Source organism: Palaemon carinicauda, chromosome 5 (assembly GCF_036898095.1).
Source record: "Palaemon carinicauda isolate YSFRI2023 chromosome 5, ASM3689809v2, whole genome shotgun sequence".
NCBI classification, from domain to species: Eukaryota; Metazoa; Arthropoda; class Malacostraca; order Decapoda; family Palaemonidae; genus Palaemon; species Palaemon carinicauda.
Genome location: NC_090729.1, coordinates 89,579,888 through 89,603,445, shown reverse-complemented (window position 1 = coordinate 89,603,445; position 23,558 = coordinate 89,579,888). Strand labels below are relative to the sequence as shown.

The following is a 23,558-nucleotide window of genomic DNA, read 5'->3' as shown; positions in this document are numbered from 1 at the left end:
CCCTGCGTCACTGAAAGATGCTCCATGAAGGGCAGGGACGTATCTAAGCCCGACATCATGGGCTCTAGGGCGGTGCGACGGAGAAGGGTCAGGATTCAAGGCAGGGTGCTACTGTAGCACCCTGCGAATCCGGGCCTAGATGGTACTCCTGGAGACCCTTCTCCTCGTTACCCAGGATCCACAAACGAGACTTGGACCTGGAGACGAACTGCAGCTGTTCTCTGAAGACACCAGCTCGGACCCCCTACCGGCAAGGTAGGAGATGGACTGAGTCATCTGCAACAGGACGGAGACTCGAACCCTGGAAGGAGTCGAAGAGGGTCCGACACTCCCAGATTCTGAGTCTCTGCAACAAACCTCAGGGACGAACCTGAACGTTGCCTCCCCCCAACCCCCTGAATGGGCGAAGTCGTAAGAGAGACCATGTGACTCGCTTGGCTGAAGATAGGCTAGCAGGAACACTGTCTACCCAGAAGGTAGTGGGCTGGGGACTTACGTAGTGGTTCGTCAGGGGGTCTCCTTAAGAGACTCGAGGATTCGAACCACGTCCCAAGGAGGAGGTCTCACCTTCGACTGAGGGCAGGAGAGGACAAGGCTTCGCATGCGAAGGAAGAGTTCCAGCGGGGGGAGAAATGTTTGTCCCTAGAGCCAGGAGGTAAGCCTTAAGGCTTTGGGATAGCCTTTCACAGTCGAAACTGAAAGGCACACTTATCCCGCAATCCCACTAGGAGCTCCGCTATTGCTGGAAGCGGCAACGTGTGGAGGGATGCCCTCTCCCCGACACCGGTTACAGAAATTCGCCCTATCGCCTGGGAGACTACTTGCGGAAGACTTAAGCAGGTGTCCAGGCCTCCTTTCCGCCACTTGCTGCAAAAATCCTCTCTCTTTGAGGAGGTGCTGGATAGACTCCTGGCGGGAAGAGGAGCAAGCTACGGAGGCAACACATCGATGGTGTCCCACCGTTGCTGGAAGGCCTTCTACCAGAGGGCCTTGGGATCCGTGACCAGGGAGCAGTACAGCGGGAGCTTGCAGCTCAGTGCTGTAGCGAACCGGTCCACCGAGGGAACCCCACCGAGGCAGGACTTGTAGGCTACTTGAGGATCCAAAGACCACTCGGAATGTGGTGTCCGTGACACACTGCTCAGACTGTCGGCGAGCCCATTCCTTTGCCTGGAATCAAGCGAGCTGCCAAGGAGACCGAGTGGGACTCGGACCATCCCAGTATCTCTACCGCAGGATGGGATGGTTGTACTGAAAAGTACCTCCTTGTCTGGGCCAGAAAACCATCACTGTGGTGTTGTTGACCCTCATAACCACAGAGTAGTCCGCCAGGCTAGGTGGAGCTACTGAAGAGCAGAAACACGGTTTCCGTCTCTAGTAGGACTAGAGAAGGTTCTTCCTGGTTCTGACCCCCGGCCTGAGGACCGTGGATCAGAACGTGGGGCCCCCCTTTTCTTTGACGCGTCCGAAAACAGCATCAAGTTAGGGGGAAGGACGAGAAGGACCACTCCCTCTTGTAGGACCTCGTCAGCTTCCCAACCCTATGGGTTCGTCTGTACCGGTTGTCCCCTCGGGGTCTCGGCGTCTGGGGAGACGTGCCCCAGACTCCCCCGCGCCCCGAGTCGCCAATGAAGAGAACTCAATCTGGGGCGATTGTGGAAACCAGACGGGCCAGGGAGGAGAGACGTAACAACCTTGGATTGGATGGTCTTCTCGTGTGATGAAAGGTCTCGCGACCTTCCTCTGCCTTGGTACCCTGACGTCTGAAGGGATGGCTACAGGAGATAGGAGCCTAAGAGCAGGCTCGGTATACCAGATTCTGAGAGGGCTGCGGGGAGGACTCCTCGAGGACCACCATGATCTTTAGAACTTGGTAAAGTCCGAGGAGCTTGTCCCAATGACGAAGAAGGGAAGCCTTCGAGTCTGCTAGGATCGGCCAGCCACCCAGGAACGGAGTGGCCGGAAGCCGATGCTGAGCGCCCGTGAAGAGATCCCGAGAGGAAATATCGGAGAACTGTTGAGGCGCCTTGGAGAGGCCGAAGCACAGCCCTTGAACTGGTATACCCGCATTCCAGGCGGACTCCAAAGTACTTCCTTGAAGATGGGTGAACCAGGAACGGAAGTACGAGTCCTACCGGACCAGTGTACCCATGATGACTTGTGGTCTCACCGCAAAGCTGACCGCGTCTGCTGTTGCTATGCTGAACGGAGACTGTTTGACAACCCTGTACAGAGTCGAGAAGGGAAGGAGGCGACTACGGAGGCCTCGAAACCCGTTGGCCACCTCTTGGAGGGAGCGCCTCTCCGACATGGACTGGACTTCCGCCCGGAGGACCCATCCCCTCACCAATCCCTACCCAGGGAGGAGGGAGAGGCTCAAAACCAACCGGGACTGTTGAAGGAAACAAGCTCGGAGAGCTGGCCCTTGGCCTAGTCTCTGGCGCTCTCCATTCCCTGAGACCAGGGAAAGCTGCACTGGCGTAAGGGAGTCCTCGGGTGAGTAGAACTCGGTCCAGGACCGAATCCTCCCCTTACCGAAGAGGAATCTCTGAATCTGGGGTCCTCTTGAGGTTTCTCCTGAGGGCCAGAACCTGCCAGAATTCAAGTTCTGACCCCTGTAGCTCCTCCTCCTGATGGACTGGCAGCAAGGTCTCCCATCCCCGGAGGCTCTTCCTGGGGAGACTCGTAGACATGCCCCAAGGGTCCAACTGGATCCTGCCGGATCCTTCCGGAAGACAGGGCCTCAGGATCCCTCCTAGGAGGGAAACAGGACCCCAGCGATGAAGGATGTAAGGCTTCGCCCCCCCCCCCCCCCGCACGATAGGACCCTCAGGAAGAGGGGGGGATTCTCCCTATGGAGTGAAGGGGGAGAGGACCGGGTCTTCCGACCCTCCTGGGGATGGGCAAAACTCATCTCCAGGGGAGGGGAGATGGAGTCTGAGGAGGGCTCATCGCCTGCGTAAGGACTCGCGAAGGGACAGGATAGTCCTTGGGGAAGATACCATGCCAGGGATTCCTCTCATCCCCTTCAGGGGGAGAGGAAGCTGCTACTGATTAGTGACCCCAGTCATAAGACACAGGCTCATCGCCTGTTTGAGCACTCTGACGACCAATACTCGCGCTGACAGGGAGTCCCTCTGGAGGGAAGAGGATCGTTCGATCCTCTGGGGGAGATGACACATGAGGGTTCGCCCGTAGAGAATCTGCAGTGAAGGGAGAAGAGACCTTTGACCTGTCCGGGAACCTCCCCCCCCCTCCGGAGAGGGCGCTGCGGGGGAGGGAAACGCGGAGGTGGCCTGACCGCCATAAGCCCTGATGTAAACAGGGCGCGGTCGTGTCGAAGAACGGTGCGCCGATCACGCGAAAAGCACTGATCTGGGTTGCGCGTGAATAAAGCATGCGTAGCAGAATAACCGAGCCCGCATACCCGCGTGAGCGTGGGCATATCGGCGACCACGTGAACGATCCCCGCGTCTCCGCGGGTATGAAGATCGCTGGCGCTTGTGCGTGAAAGATCGTGGGCGAGGGAAACCATCCCACGCGTGAACGATCTCGGCAAAAGAAGATCGCCGGTGCTAGCGCCGTCGGCGATTGCATGTGGGGAACCATCCCACGAGCGGAAGAATAACGCTGAAGAAACACTGACGATCTTCGGTGCTTACGCAAGTACGAAGATCGTCGGCGCTAGCACGAGAGGAAAAACCGTAAGAGACAGTGAGCGGGGACCCATAGTGCCCGCGTGCGAATGATCTCCAACTATGTAAGACGATCGTCGGCGATTTGCGCGAGCCCGGACGATCTCCGACGCTCACTCGTAAGCGACGATTGTCGGAGCTCGCGCGCGGAGAAGATAGTCGGCGATCGCGAGCGGGAACCTCAGAGCCTGCGCGCGGACGATCTATGACGATCTCGAGCGGGAAACCGCGCGCGGGCGATCCGTGCGATGATCGCGTGAGCCTCAATGGTCGCGAGCGGGAAACTATCCCACGAACGGAACGATCTTCGGCGCTCACGCGTACTGTGAAGATCGTCAGCGCTCGCGCCTAATCCGAAGATCGGCGGTGAACGGCCGTCGACAATCGCGTGCGGAGAACCGCGCGCGGGAAACCATCCCGCGCACAGAACGATCATCGGGGCTTAAGCGTACTAAGAAGATTGTCGGTGCTTCCGCTTAGCGCCGGATCGGAAGATCGCCGGCTAACGGCCGTCAATGATCGCGTGCGAAGAACCGAGCGCGAACGGCCTCATTGTCGCGCGCGGGAAACCATCCTGCGCACAGACCGATCCTCGGCGCTTACGCACACTAAGAAAATCGTCAGCGAATGCGTGCCTAGCGCTGGATCCGAAGATCGCCGGCTAACGACCGTTGCCGGGTTGACGATCGCGAGCGGAAGGGCCTTGAAGGTCACGCGCGGGAAACTATCCCGCGCACGGGCAATCATCAATGCTTACGCGTTAGCGCAAACAGAAGATAGTCGGCTAACGATCGTCGACGATCGCGAGATGGTTTCCCGCGCGTGAGCGATCATCAACGCTTACGCATTAGCGCGAACAGAAGATCGTCGACGATCGCGCGTGGGAAACCATCCCGGGCGCGGGCGATCATCAAACGCTTACGCGTTAGCGCGAACAGAAGATCGTCGGCTAAATTGTCGACGACCGCGAGATCGCGGGCGGGAAATAATCCCGCACGCGGGCGGTCTTCAGCGCTTATACGTTAGTGAAGATCGTAGGCTCCTGCACAACAGAAGATCGTCGGAAATGGTTGAAGGATTGCTAACTCGTAGATCAGGAACTGGGATGTGTCCCTAAAAGGGAGAACATCCCCTGAAGAGGACCATGAGGTCTACTTCAGTGCCGACGATCAACTGAAGGACTGCTAAATACTCCGAGGAGTGGTCTCTGTGAGGTACCTTTCCCGCGAACGGGAGAGGTGGCCTTCGTAGAAGAGACTTAGAGACACCGAAGGCTGAACTGCTGGTGAGCGCCAGTGCGCTATCTCAGGAACCCCAACGATGTGCGCAAATGCGCAGGGAACGTTGGTAGCAGCCTAACTGAATACTGGAACAGGGTGTTTCTAAGGCAGTCTCAGGAACAGCAGGAACAGCAGTCGAGCGCTAGCGCGTAAGGAAACGTTGGCGCGCAGGTGATACCTGGCACTTAAGGGACTTACTCAGGGTGTGAGAAAGTCTCTCCTGCCCCGAAGGAAGGAGCTGTTAGATAACGGGGGCGTGGGCGCCCAAGGCGCGTCTGCAGTCAGGAACGGATACAGCAGGCAACAGGAACACTGAGGGACGAGAGACCAAGGGTCTAACGTAGCCTGATTAGCGAGGCCCCGAGGGGATACTTGCAAGACCCCGAAGGGTCAATGCAACGAGAAACCAAAGTTTCTCCGTCACTAATCACCGAAGTGTAGAAGTGACTAAAGTTACGAGAGCCCGAGGGAACTGCGTAACTAAGATCCGAGACCCCGAAGGGTCAGGGAAAAAGAGAAACCGAAGTTTCTCTGACACTAACACCGAAGTGCTAGTGACTGAACAGCAAGCTGTTGACGACAGGAACAATCCTCCGAAGAGGAGTCTCTCTCGCGAACGAGAGAAGTGAGCACTTCGTAGAAGAGACTGGTGAAGGAGCCCCGAAAGGCCGTGAGATCAGCAGACGTAAACAGGAACAATCCTCCGAAAAGGAGTCTCTGTGAGTGTCCTCTCACGCGAACGGGAGGGGACACTTCGTAGAAGAGACAAAGGAGCGATCCTCCGAGGAGGAGCCTTCAGTGCGGCCTTCCTCGCGAACGAGAGAGGGCCGGACTGATCCTGCAGCTGCTCAGCCCCTTGAGCGTAGCTACAGAAGTGACCGCTCAGCCCCGAGAGCATAGTCACTAGTACCACGGTCTAGCCTTGCAACCACTCAGCAGCTTGAGTAAGTCACAAGGGCGGTCGCTCAGCCCCAAGAGCATAACCGCCAAGGACCAAGGAAAGTAAAAGGGAAGTTAACTAACTACCCTGGAGGCGAACCTCCTTATCGTTCTAGGATGCAATGAAGAGCTGGCAGTAGTCACGGGGGAACTTCTAAGAGAAGGGAACGCCCCTGACGAACGCCTTGAGAGACGGCGGTAAAGCCGACTCCCCAGGATAAACAGGACAGCTCTGCTTCGAAGGAACACAACAGGCACGAAGAAACAGCATCGTAAACTGGAAAATAAAACAGAATAATTATTTAACAGAAATTCCCCCGGGTGAAACTCCGAAGAGAAACCCCGAGGGAAAGAACATAAGAACGAAAGAAGGTATGCGCCCCCCCTCCCCCACCCGGTATGCCCAGGTGAGGGGGGGAGGGGGACGAAGGTTAACAAAACAGAATTATAACATGATAATTATGCAACTGACTTTGAATGTTCCAAGGATCACCGACCCCCGAAGGGACGTGAGCCCTGAGCTGAAAAGTTAAAACACAATTATATTCGTAAAAATAATTGAGACAAATAAGACGAAATAGCGACTCGGTTCTGAGAAGCTATAGTAGGCGTAGTACGGAGTAAGAGGTGAACGACCTCAAGAGAAGGGCCGGTCTCCACGAAAGGCAACCATGGTGGCCTAGAAGTGAGGGGCCGTGATCACGAAAACATCGTGGTGGCCTAAGCCGGCAAAACTCTAGTAGACTTACACAACACACACTGCACAACACCGAAAGCAAAGGAAACTTACTATTCTCTAAACACAAAAATATATATAAACATCAGTAATGTGTAAATATATTAAGTATAAGAAAAGGTAAGTTAAAAGACAAAACAATAATGGCCGTCAAGTGAGGATAGGAGCGGAGACCTCCGATCTCTATCCAAGCCAAAAGTAAAGAGGAGTATTCTCCAGTGTGTGTGAGGGGGAGGGGTAGCTAGCTACCCCTCCCTAAACCCACGCTAACTAGCGGTGGGGTGGGAAACTCTCGTTAAATCTTTATGGCTCGTCATCAGCTGCGCCGAAGTAATCACCCCATGTAAATAGCGTGGTTTGTATTTCAGTCACGGAACCAATATAAAAGGGTACAGAACCTAACAAACCCACCTAACCTAACATAGTACACTACTGTAGTTCCCAGGTCACAACCCCTAGCCGTGGGCAAGCCCCCAGACCCCCTTTCCAGGTCACAAACTTGTACTGGCAAGCGGTAATGTTGAGCTGCGCAACGTTAGGCAATGTTTTTCATTTATTTGTTGACATTCTACCGATCGGTTGTAGTCGCTTTCGTTCGTTCGTTTGTACATAGCAACTTTCGACCTTCTGCACATAAACTCCCCCTCCACCAATAAGATTACTTCTTCTCTTATAATATAACCCCTCCCCATTTTTTCCTACATCATTTTAACCGCCGCATTCAACTATTCGACTTCACCCGCTTTATTCAAGTATTTTACTTCATTCATTACAACTATACCATTCCTTTTATGTAATACCCTCGTATACATATCATGTTTGCCCCAAGAATTACTCGTTTTATTATCCGATATCTTATAAAATCACCTCATTTTATATTCCCATTAAATATTTATAATACACTCCATTTTATCTTTCTATATTACTTTTATACATTTTGTTATTACCTTGTCACACCCAGAATTCACATAGATACTTGCTCTGGACAAGTTTCCCATTCTGGTTCATTCATGTTTACTCTCTCGACTGTTATTTTTCCGTTAACCAATCACGAACCCATACGTATGGAAAGTTTGCACAAGGGGGTTAATATTTCCCAACCCCCACCTTCCAACAAACCCTTTTCCATGGAAACCTTTGTCCAAGTCAGCTGTTTGTTAGTTCAAGTTGACGTTTTTTTTGCGTATTTTACGATGGAAGTTTTAGAAACTTGTAACGTCTGCAGTAATCCATATTTGAAAGTATTTCGGTGAATTCCAATGTTGATCATTTTCTTAAATCTCATAAAGTAATAGCCCAACGTTTACAGTGTCCCAAGTGCAATACAGTACTAAGTTAAGACAAAAAAGAAACGCAGATGTGTATATACAGAAGTTAAGACGTCACAGTCACAACACCCCAGTGACCCATAACTTTCGTTGTTGCGGTCTTAAGAGTAAGGCATTAATTTCTTTAATATTATATATTTGCAGGTAGAACCTTGGATAGGGGTTGTGACCTGGGAAGGGGTTTCCGGGGCAGCACCAGCTAGGGGTTGTCACCTGGCAAGGGGGTCTGGATGCTTGCCCCCGGCTAGGGGTTGTGACCTGGGAACTTCTAGGTTAGGTTAGGTGGGTTTGTTAGGCTCTGTACCCTTTTGTACCTTTTCATATATTGTGTAAAGGGTATATGGAAAAATGCTTTAAAATACACATGCTAATATTATCGTAGCATTGCTAATGTTAGTGTTCACAGTACATACGTTCTTGACGAGTGAAGTGACACGGAAATTGAACAAGTCATTATATTTAAACATTTTAACAGAAAATATATAACAAGAGACCTTATATTTAAATACTTTAACAGAAAATATGTTTTCTTGTAGAAAATAATGTAATTTAACCGGTTTTCACCTTCATTTCAGTCGTAATAACAGCAACTAGTTCGGCTACTTAAAGTTAGTCAAACTGGTTGTTCTGTTTGTTTGCGGTTGAAATGAAGGTCAAATTCAGACAAAACACGTTATTTACTACAGGAAAACATATATTTTCGGTATTATTGTACTGTATTACAGGGCAATGTAACCTAGGGAACAAACTTCTTCCTATAGAAAAAATTCCGCTCTTCGAAAATGACACTCGTTCCCGTCGCAAATGAATAGTTTCAGAAATATGACAAATTCGTAGATAATTTGTATTTTTCCTAACTGTACAAACCTTAGCTATTTACATGGGGTAATTACTTCGGCGTAGCTGAATGACGAGCCATAAAAGTTTTAACAAGGGTTTCCTACCCCGCCGCTAGTTAGCGGGGGGTAGGGAGGGGTAGCTAGCTACCCCACCCCTCACACACACCGGTGAAAGGCTCACTTTACTTAGATGTAGGACTTATCTTGGGGGACAGGGCTGGCGGGCACATATGTGTAAATAGCTAAGGTTTGTATAGTTAGGAAAAATACAAATTATCTACGAATTTGTCATTTGTTCCGTAACTGAAATACAAACCACGCTATTTACATGAGGTGACTTAACCCTTAGGAAGGGTGGTAAGTACCCTGCCATACTGGCTTTGGCTTGCCCGGGGACCCCGAACCAGAGTTTGAACAAACTCATGGGGTGAGGGAGTCCCTGCTCCTCGCTGGCAGTTGTGAGACTGCTGCGGCCTACGTAAGCTGTGTGTGAAGGTGAGTAGTGACTCGTCCTAGGAAGTTGACCTGGAGTTCTTCAGATGGAAATCTAGGCTAGGACTCTCCCAATACCACCTCGTCAGGGTATGGGGACATGACAGTATTACAACTTAATACTAGGAACACAAGGAAGCATGGTTTACCTGCAGAGGTTCGAGGTCAGCTGTGCAAAGGACCCAGGATGCTGCTTTCTCCAAGGGAGGAGAGGATGAAGAAAAGAATAAGGGCCAGACAGATCTTTTCATTCACACAAGACTAAAACCGGGTAACAATGCCCTCAACCTTCTGCTACTTGTCCAATAAGGAGCCTGAGGTTAGACCAGCAGTTGTGCAGCCACCACAGGGCCGATAGAGAACGTATCGAGCCTCGTGTGTTACGTCTTGCAGGTAGTGGGGTGTGAAGGTGGTCTGACGTTTCCACACCCCAGCTTGCAGGACCTGCGTCATTGAAAAGTTCTTCTTTAAGGCCAGGGACGTAGCCACGCCCCTGACGTCATGCGCCCTAGGGCGACGTGACGGAGGAGGGTCAGGATTCAAGGCCAGATGAATTACCTTGCGAATCCAGGCCGAGATGATATTCCTGGTGACCTTCCTCTTCGTCTCCCCGGTGCTCACGAACAAAGCTCGCACCTGGGGGCGAACTGCAGCTGTTCTTTTAATATACAACCTCAGACTCCTGACTGGGCACAGTAGGAAATGGTCTGGGTCATCTGTTACAGAACGGAGACTCGAAACCTGGAAGGAGTCGAACCTTGGGTCCGGCACTCCCGGGTTCTGAGTCTTGGCAACAAACTTAGGGACGAAGCTGAACGTTACCTCCCCCCATCCCCTTGAATGGGCGACGTCGTAGGAGAGACCATGAAGTTTACTGACTCACTTGGCCGAGGCCAAAGCTAGCAGTAACACTGTCTTCCAGGTAAGGTGGCGATCAGAAACCTGGCGTAATAGTTCGTAGGGAGGTCTCTAAAGAGACCTGAGAACTCGAACCACGTTCCAAGGAGGAGGTCTCACTTCCGACTGAGGGCAGGTAAGTTCGTAACTCCTTATGAGGAGAGACAGTTCCAGCGAGGAGGAAATGTCCATTCGTTTGAGCCTGAAGGCAAGACTTAAGGCTGAGCGATAGCCTTTCACTGCCGAGACTGAAAGGCACATTTCCACCCGCAGATAAACGAGGAACTCCGCTATTGCTGGTAAAGTGGCATCGAGGGGAGAGATACCCCTTCCACAGCACCAACCACAGAAAACTCGCCACTTCGCCTGGTAGACTCCTGTGGATGGCTCAAACAAGCTCTTACCGAGAACGGAAGTGTGTCTGAGCCTGCTAGCCTCTGCACTGGGTACCTTATGACGGAACCTCTCGGCCACAGCGTCCCGACGCTTTAGGATCGTATTGGCCCACAGGCTCGAGACTTGGTGGGCCAGAAACTCAATGGTCTGTGTGCCCGAGAGAAGAAAGGTTTCCAGCGCTTTCCTGGTGCTTTCTTTGGAGAGGTCCTCGGACCGCACCAGGATGCCCAGAGACTCCAGCCAGATGTCGAGCCACGAAGTCGCCTGCATGGCGCACTTGGTGACCTTCTCCTGGCTCAGGATCTCAGTGGCTGAGGACACATGCCGGTTGGAGTCTCTCTCAAGAGGGACTCCCCCTGTGAGTTCTTCCACGGAGTGGTGTAAGGGAAGACTCAGACAAGACTCCTCGAGGATCTCAAAGTACCTCCTTTGGTGGACTCGAGGAGGAGGGAGGAGCTTATTACCGACACTCAATCTGCTGGAGGAGCAAGCTCAGAGAGCTGGCCCTCGACCTTGTCCCTGGCACTCTTCATCCCTTGAGACCAGGGCAAAGCTGCACTGGCCCTAGAGGGTTTCTGGGTGCCGTAGACGCGGTCCAGGACCGTGTCCTTCCCTTCACAAGGTGGGACCTCAAGGTCTGGGATCCCATTAAGGTTCCTCATGAGGGTCAGGACTTGCCAGAACACGTGTTCTGACTCATGGTGCTCTCCTCCCGAAGGACTTGCAGCGAAGTCTCCCGTCCCCAGTGGCTCTTCCTGGGGGGGCACGTGGACATCCTCGACGGCTATAGTCGGTTCCTGCCTGATCCTCGCTGACGATTTGTGAATCGTCTTAAGAGTCCTTAGGCTCCCTCCTGGGCGGGATACAGGACTCGAGTAGCGAAGGGGGCAGGCTCTTCTCCACCTCTGGACGAGAAGACCTCTCGGGGAGAGGCAGAGCCTCCCCATTGGTGCGATGGGGGAGTGTTCCGGCTCATCCGGCTCTCCTGAGGAGGGGTAATCCTCCTCCTCAGGGGAGGGCGAGAAGGTCTGGGGGGGGAGGAGTCTTGCGCAAGGATCTGCAAGGAGACAGAATAGGCCTCGGAGGAGGTTCCATGGGAGAGACTCCTCTCTTCCTCTTCAGGGGGGAGGAAGCTGCCGCTGGTTCGTGGCCCGAATCAGAGAGGGCGGGCTTAGTAACCTGCACAAGTGCTCTGACTAGGGTGCCGAACCAGGGCTGCTGTCTGACACCCCCTCTGGAGGGAAGGGGATCGAGGGATCCCTAGGAGGAGTCGACAAACGAGGGTTCGCCTGCAGGACTGAAAGAGAAGAGTCCCTAGACCTGTCCGGGAAGCGCCCCTCCTCCAGCGAGCGCGCTGGTCTGCGCTTGCGGGGAGAGGAACGCGACGAAGAGGAGTCCGCCTGGCGGCGCTCGCGCTGGGGCTCGTAAGCCGGGCCCTGGTCAGGGTCGCGCGTGAATGACAGGCGCGATACTGGAAACTCGCGCGCAGGCGGGGAATCAGGAGCGATGGCGCGCTGGCGATAGCGCGCAGCGGCTGGAGCGGGAGCGTGGTCGCGAGCAGGAGCCGGCCGAACGCGCGGGCGCGCAGCGACCTGGTGCAACCCCGAAGGGCGCGAGATAACGGGGGCGCCTGAGCGCGTGTCCGGAAGAACCGGCCGAGGGCGCGTCAGAGCTGGAGCAGGGTCGCGAGCGACCTGGATGGAGCGTTGGCGCTGGTCGGATAAGACCGGCACACTCGCCTGTGGGCGCATTGGCCGCGCATCAGGATGCGGTCACACCGGAGTGCGTTGTTGCGGCGGCCGCGCAGGGTTGGATGAGGACGCTCTGGTGTTCGCTGAAGGGCTACCTTAGTCGCCTTGAATACAGGAACGGGGCGTGTAGCAGGAACAGGGCTCGTTACCAGAACGTCGTGCGCGGTTGCATCAGATGCAAGCTCGCGCGGTCTGGAGGGAGAGCCCAGAGGCGGCCGTGAGCGCCCGTGCGCTAACTTGGGAGCCTCCTGGGCGACGCCTTGAGAAGTCGCAGCGCGAGGGCGCGTTGGTGAGCGCTGGAGCTGGAACCGCACGTGGGCGCGTGTAGCGCGTCTCCCCAGACGGGCGCGACGAGTCCGTATGAACCTGTGCGTCAGCTTAGGTGCCTCCTAGACCTCGCGCGACGATGCAGGAAACGGAGGGTGCGTGAGCGCAGGTGGCCGCGTATGCCCAGGTGAGCGCAGGAGCGCCGTGTCAGGAACTGGGCGCGTATACGCAGGCAAGCGCTGGCGCGCTATCTCAGGAACTGCTGGTGGGCGCGTATGCGCAGGTGAGCGCTGGAGCACCGTGTCAGGAACTGGGTGCACATGCGCAGATGAGGGCTGGAGCGTTGTGTAAGGAACTGGTCGCGTATGCGCAGGTGAGCGCTGGCACGCTATCTCAGGAACTGCTGGAGGGGGCCGGGGCGCCGAAGGGGGTGGGCGAGCAGGGGGACCCTGGTGCGTAACAGGAACGGAGGCGCGAACGCCTGAGGGTGAGCGTCGAGGCGCTAAGTCAGGAGCAGCAGCAACATCAGCAGGCGAGCGTTCAGGCGATGCCTGGCGCTTGAGGGCAAGAGGCGCAGTTTTGCGCTCAAGACCCTTCAGACTGAAGGGCCCGGAGACTGCGCAGTGGCAGTAACAGGTGGCACGTCACGCGCATCCGGAACTCTGGAAGTGGATGGTCTGGGCGACAGGTCACAATGTATCGAAGGACAACCATCCTCCGAAGGGGATTGCGAACGATCCTCGGAGAGGTCTAGGTTGGTAGCTGGCAGGACAGGAGAACGGCGAGTCATCTCCTCCGCAGAGGATTGTGGCGACGACGAGCCGAAGAGGCGCCTCTTAACCCCCTTGTAAGGGGGAAGGAAGGCCTCTATGGCGAAGGGGAGGACGAGCCTTCCGCCTTATACGCCCACGAGGGGCCGTGGGATCAGCAAGCCGACCATCGATGGGCCTCCAAAGAGGAGTCTCTGTAAGCGAACTCCCCCGAGGGGGAGAATCGGCGGCAGGAAAGACCGTGGGACTTAGATCCTCCCTCGAAGGATGTTCGGAGGGAGAGTCTAAGCCTTCAGCAACCTCAGCCACAGGAACGGGAGTTTGGCTAGACCCACGGGATGTCTCCGTCACAACAACGTCAACCACAGACAGAGGATCTATTTCCGCTGTAGTTGGCGATTGTTTGACGGCTGCAGCCAATTTGATCATGTCAAACAGGGCTTCCTTGGAGGGCGAACCCTGAAGCCCCAAAGAAGCCCAAAGCTGCAATAAATCATTGTTAGAAACAAAACCCTCCTCCGGAGGAAGAGGGGCAGCTGCCCGTGATCGGTCAAAAGCACAGCAGTCTACGCTACCACTCGCCGGCCTCTCGGAAGAGGCCACTCGAGGGGGAGCTTCGGAGGAGGAAAGGGCAACGGAAGTAGTCCTGGAATTTTCTCTCTTCAGAGAAGCCTCTGAAGGAGAAAGATCCCTTTTGGCCTTCTTACGGTGCCGGGCAAACCTCTCCCACTGGGAGGTAGACCACTCCCTACATTCAATACATACGTGACTTGCATTCAGACCGTGCTGAACTTAGAAAATATTGCCGTGGTAAAGTTAAATTGTGATATTATTCAAAATGATAAAATAACATCATATTATGGTATGTTAGATCATTGTAAAGAACATCTTCCCCATAATGAAAAGCAATTTGGCTAGTAATAAGAAAGATATTGCCCTGTCCCCAAAAACTACAGACACCCCGTGACCGAGCCTCTTCAGTTAACAAAATGTTAAGGTTTGCTCACAAAGTGATCACTTCGCAAGATGTCTTTAGTCATCCTGTAACCTTCAGTAAGTGGTAGATTAGTGTTAGCGAGGTAATCAGTCAGGCAGCATTATCAATGGTAACCTAGCTAACTACCTAACTGATAGCAACAATTATGGAAAAGAAAGACGATAAGCAGTCGAAGGGGTTACCGATAGTTCTTTCGACCTGACTTGGTGGAATCCGGCCTAGTATCCAAAGGTTACCGCAGACTAGCATGATTTAGAATGTATTACCGCTCGCCGATATTATCAACCAATAATCATCTAAGGGTTACCGTAGACTGGCAAAGCTTGGAATGTTTTACCGTGTAACATCAACAAAGCTTTCTACGGTGGTTTTCAAGATTTTAAGAGTACCGGAGGTCTGACTTTGACCATCAAGCGAGAATCATATGTTCTTCCAACAATGTCTCCTGTGCCAACATCAGTCTGTTAGTTCAACAGTGTTGCTGCTTGAGGAGAAAATACTCGGAAAGTTTAAATATGCAGACTTAAAATGCTGGCCTGGTACAGTACTGGCCATGCATCAGCCTAGTCAAAAAAATCTATCTAAATGGGGAGAGCTTCTTGTAGAACTAAATATACATGACACCAAGTACCCAAATCAGTCATTACGTTAAAATGTTATTTTCATTAGTAAAATAAATTTTTTAATATACTTACCCGATGATCATGTAGCTGTCAACTCCGTTGCCCGACAGAAATCTAAGGTCGGGATACGCCAGCGATCGCTATACAGGTGGGGGTGTACACAACAGCGCCATCTGTGAGTAGGTACTCAAGTACTTCTTGTCAACAAGAACTCAATTTTCTCCTCGGTCCACTGGTTCTCTATGGGGAGGAAGGGAGGGTCCTTAAATTCATGATCATCGGGTAAGTATATTCAAAAATTTATTTTACTAATGAAAATAACATTTTTCAATATTAATCTTACCCGATGATCATGTAGCTGATTCACACTAAATATACATGACACCAAGTACCCAAATCAGTCATTACGTTAAAATGTTATTTTCATTAGTAAAATAAATTTTTTAATATACTTACCCGATGATCATGTAGCTGTCAACTCCGTTGCCCGACAGAAATCTAAGGTCGGGATACGCCAGCGATCGCTATACAGGTGGGGGTGTACACAACAGCGCCATCTGTGAGTAGGTACTCAAGTACTTCTTGTCAACAAGAACTCAATTTTCTCCTCGGTCCACTGGTTCTCTATGGGGAGGAAGGGAGGGTCCTTAAATTCATGATCATCGGGTAAGTATATTCAAAAATTTATTTTACTAATGAAAATAACATTTTTCAATATTAATCTTACCCGATGATCATGTAGCTGATTCACACCCAGGGTGGTGGGTGGAGACCAGCATACATGTTAACAAAAGAAGCTAAGTATCCCGTATTTCATTTTAGCAGTTATTCAAAATAACAAACATAAAATAAATAAGTACCTGGTAAGGAAGTCGACTTGAACTATTACTCTGCCTTTTTTAAGTACGTCTTCCTTACTGAGCCTAGCGGTCCTCTTAGGATGCTGAACGACTCCTAGGTGCTGAAGTATAAAGGGCTGCAACCCATACTAAAGGACCTCATCACAACCTCTAACCTAGGCGTTTCTCAAGAAAGAATTTGACCACCCGCCAAATCAACCAGGATGCGGAAGGCTTCTTAGCCTTCCGTACAACCCAAAAACCAACAATAAAAAGTATTCAAGAGAAAGATTAAAAAGGTTATGGGATTATGGGAATGTAGTGGCTGAGCCCTCACCTACTACTGCACTCGCTGCTACGAATGGTCCCAGGGTGTAGCAGTTCTCGTAAAGAGACTGGACATCTTTGAGATAGAATGATGCGAACACTGACTTGCTTCTCCAATAGGTTGCATCCATAACACTCTGCAGACAACGGTTCTGTTTGAAGGCCACTGAAGTAGCGACAGCTCTAACTTCATGTGTCCTTACCTTCAGCAAAGCAAGGTCTTCTTCCTTCAGATGAGAATGTGCCTCTCTAATCAGAAGCCTGATGTAGTAAGAAACTGTGTTCTTAGACATCGGTAGAGAAGGCTTCTTGATAGAACACCATAAAGCTTCTGATTGTCCTCGTAATGGCTTTGACCGTCTTAAATAGTACTTAAGAGCTCTTACTGGGCAAAGTACTCTCTCTAGTTCGTTCCCCACCAAGTTGGACAGGCTTGGGATCTCGAACGACTTAGGCCAAGGACGGGAAGGAAGCTCGTTTTTAGGCAAAAAAACCGAGCTGCAAGGAACATGTAGCCGTTTCAGATGTAAAACCTATATTCCTGCTGAAGGCGTGGATCTCACTGACTCTTTTAGCTGTTGCTAAGCAAACGAGGAAAAGAGTTTTTAATGTGAGGTCCTTAAAAGAGGCTGATTGGAGCGGTTCAAATCTTGATGACATTAGGAACCTTAAAACCACGTCTAGGTTCCAGCCTGGTGTGGACAACCGACGTTCCTTTGAGGTCTCAAAAGACCTAAGGAGGTCCTGTAGATCTTTGTTGGTGGAAAGATCCAAGCCTCTGTGGCGGAAGACCGCTGCCAACATACTCCTGTAACCCTTGATCGTAGGAGCTGATAGGGATCTTACGTTCCTTAGATGTAACAGGAAGTCAGCAATCTGGGTTACAGTGGTACTGGTTGAGGAAACTGCATTCGCCTTGCACCAGCTTCGGAAGACTTCCCATTTAGACTGATAGACTCTGAGAGTGGATGTCCTCCTTGCTCTGGCAATCGCTCTGGCTGCCTCCTTCGAAAAGCCTCTAGCTCTTGAGAGTCTTTCGATAGTCTGAAGGCAGTCAGACGAAGAGCGTGGAGGTTTGGGTGTACCTTCTTTACGTGAGGTTGACGCAGAAGGTCCACTCTTAGAGGAAGAGTCCTGGGAACGTCCACTAGCCATTGCAGTACCTCGGTGAACCATTCTCTCGCGGGCCAGAGGGGAGCAACCAACGTCAACCGTGTCCCTTCGTGAGAGGCGAACTTCTGAAGTACCCTGTTGACAATCTCGAACGGCGGGAACGCATACAGGTCGAGATGGGACCAATCCAGCAGAAAGGCATCCACGTGAACTGCTGCAGGGTCTGGAATCGGAGAACAGTACATCGGGAGCCTCTTGGTCATCGAGGTAGCGAATAGATCTATGGTGGGCTGACCCCACAGGGCCCATAGTCTGCTGCAAACATTCTTGTGAAGGGTCCACTCTGTGGGGATGACCTGACCCTTCCGGCTGAGGCGATCTGCCATGACATTCATATCGCCCTGAATGAGCCTCGTTACCAGCGAAAGCTTTCGATCTTTTGACCAAATGAGGAGGTCCCTTGCGATCTCGAACAACTTCCTCGAATGAGTCCCTCCTTGCTTGGAGATGTAAGCCAAGGCTGTGGTGTTGTCGGAGTTCACCTCCACCACCTTGTTTAGCTGGAGGGACTTGAAGTTTATCAAGGCCAGATGAACTGCCAACAACTCCTTGCAATTGATGTGAAGTGTCCTTTGCTCCTGATTCCACGTGCCCGAGCATTCCTGTCCGTCCAGTGTCGCACCCCAGCCCGTGTCCGATGCGTCCGAGAAGAGACGGTGGTCGGGGGTCTGAACAGCTAATGGCAGACCTTCCTTGAGAAGAATGCTGTTCTTCCACCACGTTAGCATAGATCTCATCTCTTCGCGGAAACAGGCACTGAGACCGCCTCTAGCGTCATGTCCTTTCTCCAGTGAGCAGCTAGATGATACTGAAGGGGGCGGAGGTGGAGTCTCCCTAACTCGATGAACTGGGCCAGCGATGAAAGTGTCCCTGTTAGACTCATCCACTGCCTGACCGAACATCGGTTCCCTCTCAGCATGCTCTGGATGCATTCTAGGGCTTGATTGATCCTTGGGGCCGACGGAAAAGCCCGAAAAGCTCGACTCTGAATCTCCATACCTAGATAGACAATGGTCTGGGATGGGACAAGCTGGGACTTCTCTATATTGACCAGGAGGCCCAATTCCTTGGTCAGATCCATAGTCCATCTGAGATTCTCCAGACAGCGACGACTTGTTGGAGCTCTTAAAAGCCAGTCGTCCAAATAGAGGGAGGCTCTGATGTCTGCCAAGTGAAGGAATTTGGCAATATTCCTCATCAGTCTGGTAAACACAAGAGGTGCCGTGCTTAGGCCAAAGCACAGGGCTTGGAACTGGTACACAACCTTTCCAAAGACGAACCTTAGGAAAGGTTGGGAGTCTGGATGGATGGGGACGTGAAAGTACGCGTCTTTCAGGTCTAACGAGACCATCCAGTCCTCCTTCCTGACCGCTGCTAGGACCGACTTCGTCGTCTCCATCGTGAACGTCTGCTTGGTGACAAAAGCATTGAGAGCACTGACGTCCAGCACCGGTCTCCAACCTCCTGTCTTCTTCGCTACCAGGAAGAGACGGTTGTAGAAGCCCGGGGATTGATGATCCCGGACTATGACTACCGCTCCCTTTTGTAGCAAGAGCGACACCTCTTGTTGCAACGCTAGCCTCTTGTCCTTCTCCTTGTAGTTGGGAGAGAGGTTGATGGGAGATGTAGCTAGAAGGGGACTGCGGCAGAACGGAATTCTGTATCCCTCCCTTAGCCACTTCACAGACTGAGCGTCTGCACCTCTGCTCTCCCAAGCTTGCCAGAAGGTCTTGAGTCTGGCTCCCACTAATGTCTGGAGAGGAAGGCAGTCAGAACTTGCCTTTTGCGGACTTGGAACCCTTCTTGGATTTGCCACGTTGACTGTCGGCACGGGTACCTCCTCTGCTGGAGGTTCTGCCACGAAAGGGCGGGATGAACCTAGTTGCAGGTGTGTCTACTGCTGCAGGGCGGAAGGGTCTAGGCACGGAAGGTAAGGTTTTAGCCTTACGTGCGGAAGATGCCATCAGATCATGGGTATCCTTCTGGATAAGCGAGGCAGCCATCCCCTTGATCAGCTCCTCCGGAAACAGACACTTGGAGAGAGGAGCAAACAACAACTCTGACTTCTGGCAAGGGGTGATACCAGCCGATAAGAAGGAGCAAAGATGTTCTCTCTTCTTAAGCACTCCCGACACGTACGAAGCCGCAAGCTCACCAGACCCATCCCGAATGGCTTTGTCCATGCTAGACATGATCAGCATGGCAGAGTCCTTATCCGAAGGGGAAGTCTTTCTGCTTAAAGCTCCCAAACACCAATCGAGGAAGTTGAAGATCTCAAAGGCACGAAAGACTCCCTTCAACAGATGATCCATGTCAGAAAAGGACCAGCAGATCTTCGATCGTCTCATAGCCAACCTGCGGGGAGAGTCAACCAGACTTGAGAAGTCGCCCTGGGCAGAGGCAGGAACTCCCAAGCCGGGTTCCTCTCCCGTGGCATACCAGACGCTCGACTTGGAAGCAAGCTTGGTAGGCGGAAAGATGAAAGCAGTCTTTCCCAGTTGCTTCTTGGACTGCAACCACTCTCCCATAACCCTCAAAGCTCTCTTGGATGAGCGTGCGAGAACAAGCTTGGTGAAGGCAGGAGCAGCAGACTGCATGCCCAGAGCAAACTCGGAGGGAGGAGAGCGAGGGGTTGCAGACACAAACTGCTCTGGATACAAGTCCCTGAACAAGGCAAGGACTTTACGAAAGTCTAAGGAGGGAGGCGTAGACTTGGGCCCTTCAAAGTCGGAGTGCGGTTCATCCAAATGTGCAGCTTCGTCATCTGATACTCCATCATCCGAAAGCTGAGTAGGAAGTGGCAAAGGCAGAGCAGAAAGCTGAACGGCTGAATCCGGCAGTACGGGTGCATGCGTAGCTGCTGCGGATCCAACATCATGCCGCTGCTGGTCAGTCTGCGAGCTGGCAACAACAAAAGCAGAGTGCTGGTGCGTGGGAGGGGTTGTCGTGGGTTGCGGAGCATGCCGTATTGGATGCGGAGCATGCCGCATAGTGTCAGAACCCGGCAGCTCTACAGCACCTTCCCACTGCTGATGCGGTAGCTCACGCATGTCAACGGATGGTGCAGCAAGAACATGCGTCTGGCAGGGTGGACTGCCCATCGGTGGTGGAGCTCTCACAGGTGGAGTGTGGGAGCAGGCAGCCGCAGTATCTGCTGAGCGCACAACCTCGGCGGGTTGTAGGTTAACAGGTGCAGTGTCAACCTTCTCAGCATGATACTCTTGCATGAACGCAGCAAGCTGAGACTGCATAGTCTGCAGCATGGACCACTTAGGGTCTACCGTGGTTGGAGCAGCAACAGACGGAGCAGTAGCCTGTTGTGGAACCACTCTACCTCTCTTGGGAGGTGTGCAGTCATCGGAAGACTGCGGCGAGTCCGAACTGACCCAGTGGCTACACCTGGGCCGTTGGACTCGCTCGGAAGGGACCTTACGCTTGAGCGGTCGTGAAACCTTGGTCCATCGTTTCCTCCTGGAAACTTCTTCCACAGACGAGGAATGGTAGGGCTCATTCGTCTGTTTGTGGATGGGACGATCTCTGACAGATACGTCCGCAACCACTGAGGATACATCCGTACGCTGATCAAGGCCTGCCGAACCCTTTGGTCCTTCGACATTGCTTCTCCCCTGGGCTTGGGAGCTTGCAAGAGGTCCCGGACTGGGGGGACGACTGGCACGCACAGATGTACCCTCATGCGCAACACTGACACTGACACTTTTCACATCACTAGCACTGATAACACTTCCCACTGCACTTTTCGCTTTCAGCTCTTTGACATCTGCCAAAAGCTGATTACGGCCATTAGCCAATGACTCCACTCTGTCACCGAGAGCCTGAATGGCACGCATCATATCCGCCATGGATGGCTGAGCACTAGTAGCAGGGTCGGGAGTCACCACTACAGGGGAAGGAAAAGGTTGAGGGGCATGGGGAGAGGAAAAATCCACAGAGCGAGAAGAACTCCTCCTGATTCTCTCCTTTTCTAACCTACGTGCATTTTTAAGGAATTCGTTAAAATCGAATTCCGAAAGCCCAGCGCATTCCTCACATCGATCTTCCAATTGACAGGCTTTACCCCTACAATTGGAACAAACGGTGTGAGGATCTATGGAGGCCTTCGGAAGACGCCTAGAACAAGCCCTAACGCTACACTGCCTGTACTTAGGGACTTGAGACTGGTCAGACATCTTGAATTGTAGAAGTAGTCAAGGGGGAATTCCAAAATCTAGCAAAGTTCGTTAACAATTAATCCAAATTAATTCCAAAAGCTTGCTAAGCTAATGATAAAGCTTCCTGAATAGCGAAGGCTAAACTCTAGAGTGAATACATCACCAAATCGTGAACAACAACTCCAGAATCAACAGCGTATCCAAGTAGGTCTTGCCGGTGGCACGACAGAGGAAAAATCGAGTTCTTGTTGACAAGAAGTACTTGAGTACCTACTCACAGATGGCGCTGTTGTGTACACCCCCACCTGTATAGCGATCGCTGGCGTATCCCGACCTTAGATTTCTGTCGGGCAACGGAGTTGACAGCTACTTGATCATCGGGTAAGATTAATATTGAAAATAGCCTGTTAATAGCGTGACTAACCTTAATAATTCTACGAGGTAAACCCGCAGCCATTTTCGAGAAATCTCCGCACGTCGGCGAGTCAACAGAAATCAGTTGTGTTCCAACAACGACATTTTTATCATCTCTCTCTCTTTCACAGACGGCGAAAGTCTTTCAAATAATCTTCCTTATATAACTTTTTATATTCACTGTGATAGAAATTGTTAAAACATTTTAAATTATGTTCCAAAAAATCTTACAGTTGTGCTCCTAAACAAGGTACTCATTAGGGATAATTGATAAAGTTGAGCGGGAAATCCAAATAGTAAGAAATTATTGAATGTTTGTTTTGAGTGTTAATGAGATATATATATATGTCTGTGGCTTCCCAACAGATTAGTTAATAAAAAAAGCTTTGGTTAGTTAACTTAAATCAATAAAAATCCCACTTAAATCAATAAAAATCCCACGAATTGAAAATTATCTTACTAGTGAATTACTAACAAGATGAATCTTTATACCTTCGACGATTTTTCCTTTCCATTTCTCTGACTGGCATATTCAGTCAAGTTAATCATATTTTCAAAGTTGGGAGATTGATGATGAAGGGATAATTGATCTTGGTCTCTATAAAATATGTTTCATTAAGGGATATATACTAATAATCATCGCAGTGTTTTTATGTCGCCTGTTTTCGGATGAGTCATGCATTGCCATTTCTCTAGATTTAAATAATTTTAACATCTTTTATAATTCCTGCAGTAAAAAAAAAAGAATTTGTATATTGACTTGGGGGGGGGCACACTTGTTGACTACTTTATTCAATTATCTACACACAAATAGATTACAATCGTATACATTCACTTAAGTTAAATTACAGATTTTTGTTCAATAATATTTTAAATCAACCATAACGCTAATTTATTGTATATATATATATATATATATATATATATATATATATATATATATATATATATATATATATATAAGCCTATATATATATATATATATATATATATATATATATATATATATATATATATATATATATATATATATATATATATATATATATAAGCCTATATATATATATATATATATATATATAAGCCTATATATATATATATATATATATATATATATATATATATATATATATATATATATATATATATATATATATATATATATATATACATATATATATATCACCTACTCCTACGCCCATTGACGCAAAGGGCCTCGGTTACATTTCGCCAGTCGTCTCTATCTTGAGCTTTTACTTTAATACTTCTCCATTCATCATTTCCCACTTTGCGCTTCATAGTTTTCAGCCATTAGGCCCGGGTCTTCCAACCCTTGTGAAGCCCAGCTGAACATTTGGTGAACTAATCTCTCTTGGGGAGTGCGGAGAGCATGCCTAAACCATCTCCATCCAACCCCCACCATGATCTTATCGGCATATGGCACTCGAGTAATCTCTCTTATAGTCTCATTTCTATCCCTATCCTTCCATTAACTCCCAATATCCTTCTGAGGGCTGTGTTCTCAAACCTACTAAATCTATTGGAAATTGTCTCATTGTCATACCATGACTCATGTCCATACAGTAACACTGATCTCACTAAACTGATATATAGTCTGACTTTTAT

General features: G+C 50.7%; 1 protein-coding gene across 1 annotated transcript in view; it reads right to left on the bottom strand.

The window, feature by feature from the left end:
- LOC137641369 (ubiquitin-conjugating enzyme E2 N) overlaps positions 1-22,096 on the bottom strand; it is a 417,577-nt gene extending 395,481 nt beyond the window's left edge. Inside the window, exon 1 of the mRNA XM_068373857.1 lies at positions 21,943-22,096. Within this exon, the coding sequence (XP_068229958.1) occupies positions 21,943-21,975 (33 nt within the window). The 5' untranslated portion in view covers positions 21,976-22,096. The remainder of the gene's footprint in view (positions 1-21,942) is intronic.
- Between the last annotated feature and the right edge of the window lie 1,462 nt (positions 22,097-23,558).